The sequence below is a fragment of the Cibotium barometz genome, chromosome 36, assembly GCF_041138505.1.
Source record: "Cibotium barometz isolate CiBa-2024 chromosome 36, ASM4113850v1, whole genome shotgun sequence".
Taxonomy (NCBI): Eukaryota; Viridiplantae; Streptophyta; class Polypodiopsida; order Cyatheales; family Cibotiaceae; genus Cibotium; species Cibotium barometz.
In genome coordinates, this window is record NC_141081.1 from 34,479,388 (window position 1) to 34,488,805 (window position 9,418).

The 9,418-nt window shown below is 35.9% G+C and overlaps 1 protein-coding gene across 1 annotated transcript; it reads right to left on the reverse strand.

Annotated features, from left to right (window-relative positions):
• Positions 1–5,007: 5,007 nt before the first annotated feature.
• Positions 5,008–6,210, reverse strand: LOC147617847 (RING-H2 finger protein ATL8-like). Its single transcript, XM_086775586.1, has one exon. It carries the CDS (start codon positions 6,093–6,095, stop codon positions 5,442–5,444), a length of 654 nt encoding a protein of 217 aa, XP_086631712.1. The 5' UTR covers positions 6,096–6,210; the 3' UTR covers positions 5,008–5,441.
• Positions 6,211–9,418: the final 3,208 nt, after the last annotated feature.

Sequence of the window (9,418 nt, forward strand, 5' to 3'; positions counted from 1 at the left end):
CTATGGTTGGTACATTACCTAACCTATGTTCCCAACTAACTAGGCTTGGGTTTAGGTTTGGAAGAGAAGAAACTACTGAAGTAGGGATATTTTCACATAAAATGGAAGAAAATATAGCTTTTTTAACTCAATTTAAACCATTTTTTTTCATAGATTCACCATGATTAGGACTAATTTCTCACATAAAATTATTGCATAATCACATATAAATGAATTTCTATAATTCGTTTACTGATTATGTTCAACTTCTCTAAGACTTTAATGTAAATTTTCAATAGAGATGATGGAAAAGCTAGCCGTTAAAAATGAAATCTGACTACATGGTCACATTGTTCTCATAATTACCTATCCTTAGGTCATTCAATTTAGTAAAATTACATAATTGTTGTTATAATGATGTGCTGTATAAAAAACTACTCTTTTTTTATACCTTAAAAATATATAATAATTAATTCAAAATAGGAATTACACGTAAAACTTACTCAATAAATCAAGTTAAGATCATCATTATATACCTTTCTTGCATGAAAAGTGGGGATGGAATTAGATTCAAAACAAGAAAGTTATTAACATTTTATGATCATGTTGTCTACCTATTCAAGTTTGGGGCATGCATATACACTGTATTTGTGACGCAAGAAGTTTAACGCTTGGATTTTTTATTTTCACTTGGACCATATGGTTAAGTGCATGACTAACATTGTGATGTTTTAATTAGAATGACTCAATGTCAAATTCCTTTACCAAGTGGGTTGGATTAGCTATTTTTATAAGTGAAAAAATGACTATTTTTTGCTACAACAAATCTTCAAAGATGAACCAAAGTGAAGACGCTTATTGTACACCCACCCACCACCCACCCACACACACACACACACGCGCATGCACGCGCGCACACACACACACACACACATAGAGAGAGAGAGAGAGAGAGAGAGAGAGAGAGAGAGAGAGAGAGAGAGAGAGATTGTAAAACAAAGTTATAAATTGTTTTGAAATTGAAGTTATTCAAAAAAAGAGATTATTATGCTACTTTTTTTAATAAAGTTTATAATGTATACGTGTAAAGTCAACAAAACTATATTGTCTTTCTATGACATTTTAACTAAACTTGATGTTTTTTTTTAATTAAGATTTATATCTATAAGTTTTACATTTTTTTCAATTACTAGATAAACATTTTAATAATCAATTTTGTGTACTTAGGATATATTTTTATTGATAATATAGAATAAAATACATATTAAAATTTTAGATATTTAAATATTATAAATTTCATGAAAAATATAAAATACAAAATTCAAGATTTATACTTTTCCACATTTAGAATGCGAGAGCAAGTAAAGACGAAGAGATCGTTGTTTTTGAGTAATCAATTGTGTGTTTACTCTAATAACACATATATAATGGGCACGGGCTATGTAAACATTTAAAGCCTTGTACCTCTTAATGTCCTCTCTCCAAACTAGTGCTAATTTTTATTTCATAGTAGTGTTTAATTTGGTATTCATCAAGGCTTAATTGAAAAGATTAAAGCAGTCATAAGTATAATGGAACTGAAATGTTCTGAGAAATAGACCATTTTTATCTCACCTTTTCCATCACCATCTTGAGAAGGATAGGTTAGTTTTGTTGTTGTTGTTTGTGACAAAGTTAAGCATCTTTATTTAGGAAATCCAACCTCTTGCTCACAAGTTCTACCCCTCTCGCGCACATGGACTCATAGAGATGCCCTAGTGAAGGCTCTACAAAATGATGTTTAATAAGAAATTATAGAATATAAACCATTTCATTTAATTTAAAATAATGGTCTATTTTTCAAAACATCAAGAAAAGGATTTATACTTGCCGTATTAACTACATAACAAAGCCTATAAAATGTGCTTTGTCTTGCTCTGATAATGATAAAACTTACTCCACTACAAAAACAATTATAACTTGACTTTAAGACATAAAAGATAACTCATTTAATTTAATTAAAAAAATACTCTATTTTTTTAAAACACAAAGACAATGATGTATACTTGCCATACCCCATGACAAACCTTAAATGACATGAAAATCTTTAACTTGCGCTCTCTTTAAAAATCTACCCCTCTTTGGATAATGAATATATTTAGTCTAGTACAAAAACAATTAGAAAATTGACTTGAAGGTATACAACATACATTAAATTAAAATAACAATATGTTTTTTAAAACATAAAGATAATAATGCATACTTGCCATATCTTGGCTTATAAAATGACAAAGGTAAATAATAATGTATGACAAAAGCTCTAACCTCTAAAAGGTTCTCTCTTTATGATCTATCCTTTTGATTGCGATATGTAATATATTTTGTGATGACAAAATATATTTTGTGATGATCTACACCTTTGATTTTGCGATATGTAATATATTTTGTGATGAGAAAAGCTCTAAGCGCTAAAAGGTGCTCTCTTCTATATGATGTACCCCTCTTTTGTGATATGGAATATACTTTGTCTAGTGCCAAAACAATCACAAAATTTAATTCCTTGATTATAACACTTCCAAAAACTTACATGTTACGATTCAAACTCGAGGATTGAATGAGAAGAAAAAGCGACAGGTAAATTTTGTAGTGGTGAAGCCACTGTAAGGGCTTACTCTTTGGAACTAAGGAGTTATGTAAAGGTGAGTGTACAAGCACTTGCCTACAGATGTGGTATCTCGTTGTTGTAAGGGTTGCTTCAAATATACCACCATTTTTGAAGTGAATATTTTTATACATTTAGAGCTGTTGCAAAATTCCACTTTTATGTATGAGCTCTCCTTGTGCATGGAGTATAAATGCTCAAGTTTTTCACCTTTATAAGATTTATGTTTATGTATTTTTCTTTCCTTCCTTTGTATATTTTTCTTTTATGAGATTTTTCATAATTTCTAATATGATGCTTAGGAGTATCTTTCCCATGAGTCTCTCTCTCTCTCTCTCTCTCTCTCTCTCTCTCTCTCTCTCACACACACACACACACACACACACACACACACAATGTGTACACGTATGGTTGGGGGGTGTATATAAATGTTTCTTATAAACTATAACTCGTCTGCTACATTAAAATGAAATTCAAGGTTATTTGCACACACACATGCACGCACGCATATGTGCGCACATGTACACGCACATGTACACACATCATAAACCAAGAATCACAAAACACCAATATTATAACTGAATCTTCCAATCCCAATCTACATGCCACTAACAAGGATTCCCTCGTCATCAGTAGATGGACACCAATGCTCCAACACACACGAAAGAGAGAGAGAGAGAGAGAGAGAGAGTTTATGCATAAAAGCATAAGTAACTTGAAATACAACATTGATGTTCATTGATTATTATGATGTTGATCTGATACTAAATCCATTGCTCCCTATAGTTGCATGCTTTTGAATTTGTCGCAAGCCACATAAATGTTTTGCCACGTCTAACAGCCCCCTTAACTCTATTCATTGCTCCCCCCTCCATAAGATTGCCCTCAACCCATTCAAAACATGACACTTTACGAGAGAGAGAGAGAGAGAGAGAGAGAGAGAGAGAGAGAGAGAGAGAGAGAGAGAGAGAGAGAGAGAGAGAGACCTACTTAACAATTGTCTCTCCTAAAATATGGACCATGGAGAATTGTCCATAAATAACAATGTCTTGCATTAAGCAAGCCAAAAAAAGAGAGACGTAGGAAGGCCTCTTAAACATTAGAAAAAGAACTTATCCTTACCTCGAAATAGGCCTCACATAATGCCTAAGGGAGACCCTCACATAAGTCCTAGGACCAAAGTCCTACATAAGCCTCGCGGGCTTGCACCCCCTCTATTAAAAACTTTAGAGGCTATTTTGCTTTGAGAAAAGGACACCTTAATAAAAGCCTACATAGGCCTTACAATGTCGAGGTTAATCTAGCCTTGGCAGTCCCCCTTTTTTTAAATATCTAAGTCTCTCTCTCTTATGAATCTCAACAACAAATATAACCTTCTCTCCCTTTAAAAAAAAAACATAATTTTAAAGTTTGAAAATCTCCTACCTTTTAAAAACATAACCTTTCTAACTTCAAAAATAGCACAAATAAAAAATGATGATTAAGGCCAATAGAAACATATCTCTAACAAATCTAAAAAGTCTGAAAAATAAAAATTACAAAGAATATATAAGGTTTCCTCCACCATTGGATCCCAAAATAATTGACCAAAATAAGCTTTGGGTGAATAGAAAACCCGCTCCTCACTATGTCTTGCGATAGGCAAGACCAAAAAGATTGCGTTTGAGTTTTTTCATGATTGAACCTACTTATGGTTCTGCAATAGCACGTTACAAAGTGTGTAGGCATATTCAACGTTATTTAATTGAAGCATACAAACTTCATTGTGAGGGTACCATCTTTTGTTGAACCACCCTTCTTTGCAACGTGAACATGGGGTGATTTTCAAGAGCATATTTTGACCTACCTTTCTTGCGAAGTAACATATTGTTGACCCACCATCACCCACCCTTCTTGCAAAGTAAATATAGAGTTACTTTAAAGGGCACATTTCTTCTTGCAAAGTAAATAGAGAGTTGTCGCACATTTCTTCTTGCGAAGTAACATATTGTTGACCCACCATCACCCACCCTTCTTGCAAAGTAAATATAGAGTTACTTTAAAGGGCACATTTCTTCTTGCAAAGTAAATAGAGAGTTGTCGCACATTTCTTCTTGCGAAGTAACATATTGTTGACCCACCATCACCCACCCTTCTTGCAAAGTAAATATAGAGTTACTTTAAAGGGCACATTTCTTCTTGCAAAGTAAATAGAGAGTTGTCGTTACCTTATTTTCACACTTTTGTATAGTGATTTTTTTTAATATTAAAAAGGTTAAAGATATGTAAATATGGGTGTGTTTTGAAGCTAGACGGTTGCTTTTATATGGAAACCAAGTGTGAAGCCACTTTGAAGGTACTCTAACCTTGGAATTTAAAAGCTAAGTAGGGAGGGCCAAAGACAACAGTTAACAAAACATTCTCAATTAGTTCAATGACTACTTTTATGAATGTAGAGATTAAAGTTTAAAGCTGAACCGACGTTCATGTGAATGGTAGTAGGTGTGCCACTATAGGTTATGAACCCACAATGAATGTTCACCATAGTAGTAGGTAAAGCCTACACGAGACGGTTCACTATTAAATGTTGTGTCACAGATTTCTATATGGTTCCTGCAATAATGCATGGGATCACATGTTTCAACCAAGCCTTGGGGCTAATTACAACGACGAGAGCCACAGCTGTCCTGTACTGGTCTTTGATCTTCGACGCATTTAAGAACAAATTTAACCTTAATACAAACTAATCAAGCGATTACTTAATGGGGAGCGTGATTACTGCACCTGATTTAACGCTCGCTACTGTGGTAATCGAAGCGTGATCTGTGACCGAGGCAGTCATTCATTCACCATGGTTAGCAGCTGACGCAGCTGTAATTGGGGCAGGATTCGTGACCAACACTGCTTGCATCTCTGTACTGGACGTATCGCCGATTGAGGTTGCTGATAATTTCTTGTCAGCGATGGGACCTGCGGTGGGATTATGCCTGCAAGTTGGGCAGGAGGAGTGGGAGAGGAGCCAAGTATCGATGCAAGCGATGTGGAAGCCATGCTTGCAAGAGGGAAGGATGCGCAGCACTTCGCCATCGACGAAATCTTTCAGGCAAATGGCGCAATCGGAACCTGCAGCCAGGGAGTGATGATTTGGCGCAGCAGGGGCGGCAAAGCTAGCAGCGGGCTTGCCTTTGCTGTAGAAAATGATGGGCAAGGATCGAACGTCCCGTTTCTTCATGCCATGTCTGGTCTGGAGGGGCTGCTGGGGATTGGCGGACGCTGGTCGGCGGCTAAGTCGCAGGGCGCATCTTATCAGGGAGCTGACGCCCAGCGCGCAAAGCAAGACACACAGCAAAGCAGCCATGACTATGACAATATTGGAATCATATGGAGTGGACGTGTAGACGCCGCTTCTGTCTTGCCGCCGCTGCTGCTGCTCGTCACGATCTTGAGAAGAGGAGGCGGCCAGCTCCACTGACGTTGCTTTTGTTATATCAATCATCCTTCTGTACAAAACCCTACCCGGCCCCTTCCTGCTCACATATTGCTCTCATTCTCATAACCCCCCTTCGCCATGAAAGCCTATTAAGTAGGGGGGCACCTCCGCCCTGCTAAAAGAAGGACTTCACGTGTGCCGCTAGGACCTTTGCCGTAGGCCTTTGGGTAAATGGTACACTATGAAAAAAAAAAATTGTCTCGTGTACTTTTTATAACCCACCCACCAAAAAAAAAAGAACCCTTAGGGGGTGAATTTTCATACATTTTAGTTATTAAAAAAAAAAGCCACATTTAGATTTATTTTCTGGCAATGAAACAAAATGGTGAGTTACTCAGGTCATTATTTTGATGGCTTTGGAAAGGGGTTTTCTTTCGAGCCTTGCTTCTGACTCACTTCGATCTGATGTTCACAAACACACATGCAAATCATAGACAAACAGATCTGCAAGTTCCTCCTTTTTAATCGCAAAAAATATCATCTCATTTTAAAGAAATCTATAAAATGTAAGACATTTTCTCTAATTCAAACATCTACAAATGTTGAAGATAATCTTGTAAGATTTTGAACTGATAACTTTTAAGATATGTTGAGAAAAATGTTGAAGATAATCTTGTAAGATTTTAAACTTAAAAGTTTTACTATATGTTGAGAAAAATGTTTTCTATGAACACTATGTAAATGTGTTACATTTGTTGGTAATATATGTGCGTATAAAATGCATTTGTTGTATTCAAGTTCAAAGATATAATGGAATGATAAACACAAATGATGTATACTTTATACTTGCCATACTCCACTTTATAAAATGACCAAGGTAATTTAAAAGAATATGCCATGTGCCCCTCTTTTTGTGACATGGACTAGTGCAAAACAATTACCACATTCCCTTAAGAACATAGTGCAAACCCAAGTGCAATTCTTAAATGAGATAAGAAAAAGTTACACTTGAATTTCGCGATGATGGTCCCCATCATGTAGTGAAGATGGTTAGCGGGTCAAGAGGTCCTCGTTTCTTGTTGATGACATGTCAAAATAATATCCCTCCCAAATCCCTCTAAAGTCTAGTGTTTGGAAGTTGGCAAGCTTGAATTCACAATTAGGTGTTAAGTTTTCCCTTAAGTGGAATGAAATTGGCCCATAAAATCTTGAATGTGAGGGGGTTATGGCACAACTAATAACAAGGTCGCCCTATGGTAAGAGCATAAAATAAACCAATGTGGGTAGATTTAAAAGATAGACTAAAAAGTTATAGCCACCTTATTGTTATGAGGTCCCTTGTACTCTACAAACAATCACAAGCAAAAAGAAAATACAATAGCGAACATGGACAAAATGGTTCATGTCAAGAGCAAGGCCTAATCTAGACCATGGCAGGCATGGTGGTACTGTGAGATTCCATTAATGATCATGATATACAAGTTAGAACTTGGAGCTTTTCCTCTGAAAGAACGCTTGCATGATGAAGCCATGTCACTTGATGTAAGCACTTTCCATCGCTTCTTTAAAGAAATAATTGTTTAAATCTATGTTTATGACCTTAATAACTTACATGGACCACCTCTTACCTACCAAGCATAGTCTTGTACGTATTTCTAAATCCTATCTACCCTTTTATATGGAGTGTGAGGGCCTCAACTTTATTTGTCTTTTGTTCACAAAATCTTAATGTTACATGCATTTTGCTTACCTACCTTTTTACATCTAGTTTCTCAACTTTTCAATAATCAATTTCCATCTATGATTCTCACAAGTTATACCTTACCCATAAGTACATCTCTCTCTCTCTCACACACACACACATGGGCGCGTGCACGTGCTCACACACACACACACACACACAACATGCACTGCATGCTTGTGGTTGTGTACATATGTTTTTTAAGAGTTCTAACAATGCCTTGCAAGAAGCTACTATATTAAAAAATATTTGGGCAATGTGTGTATAGCTATAACACTCATTGTAGGCCAAGAAGGAAACACTTTTCTTGTTGCCATAAAGTGCTGATCTAGGAGCTTTAAATTCATCCACCTACCTACAGATGAAAATGTGGCTAGCACACTCTAGGACACATGCATCTAGTTTTTTAAGAAGTTGAATTTTCTCAAAGTAACTAACATATGAACATTAGGGAAATTATAAGCTCATTTTGGGGCCCTCTAATGAGTTTCATGCTCTTTCTCTCTCTAAAAAATGGGGCCACGGTGAAATTTGAGCACATCAAAATTTTCAAAGTTGGTAGATATAGAATGTACTCTTCAAGATCTTTCTAATGGTATATAACATGATGGGGTTCTAACATAGGATAGTGAAGCTCCCCAAACAGTGGTTTCAAAAGTGATGATGTGGCATGTAACGTTACATTTTGGTATCTTAAATCTTGTTTGTGGTGTATCTTGAGCATTACTACCTGAAAGTTGTCAAAGATTGTATATTTGAAATCTACTCATCATAAGCTTCTCAATGATATGTCACATGAAGGGGTTCTAACATAATATTGATAGGACTCACCATGGCTCCATTTTTTTAGAGAGAGAAAGAGCATGAAACTCCTTAGAGGGCCCGAAAATGAGCTCATAATTTCCCTAATGGTGATCTTAAAAACAAGATTTAATGCTTTGGAAAAGTGTAGTAATCAAATTTTTAAAACTAAGTAAAATATTAAGTGATATAAAAGAAAAGATTTAATGCTTAGAAAAGATGTAATAATCCCCCTTATTTGGGCATTTCAAAGGAAAATGAAAAAGTGGAATTTGCAAGGCATATTCCATTTTTTGAACATATAATTAATGCTTGACATTATGTTTTATCACACAATAATATAGGTTATAACGACAAATCGTCGTGCCATGGCATGCCCTTCATCACTCTCTCTCTCTCTCTCTCTCTCTCTCTCTCTCTCTCTCTCTCTCTCTCTCTCTCTAACACCACTACTACCACTACTGCTATACGGCTACTAGTGTTACTGTTGTTGCACTACTACTACTACTACTACTACCACCACCACCATTTGAGGGGTCCTTGAGGGAACACTATTTCTCCTTGGAGGGAAGCATACATAGGAGGGTGTCGGAGGGGCACCCAATTATAAGAGCATGAGAGACGGAGTTGCTTGGAGACAAGCTTGTAGGATGGCATGAGGATGCTCAAAATGGTGCAATTCCATGTAAGTCCTAGACTACAAGAAGTGTAGGGAATTTATATTGTGTCATAATGTTTATGCGTTATATTTTTACAAAGTAAGGAGAGTCATTATATTGGATGTGAATAATTTAAGAAAACACAATAGTGGAAGAATGATCTTCACAAATACAAAGCATTGAATTAG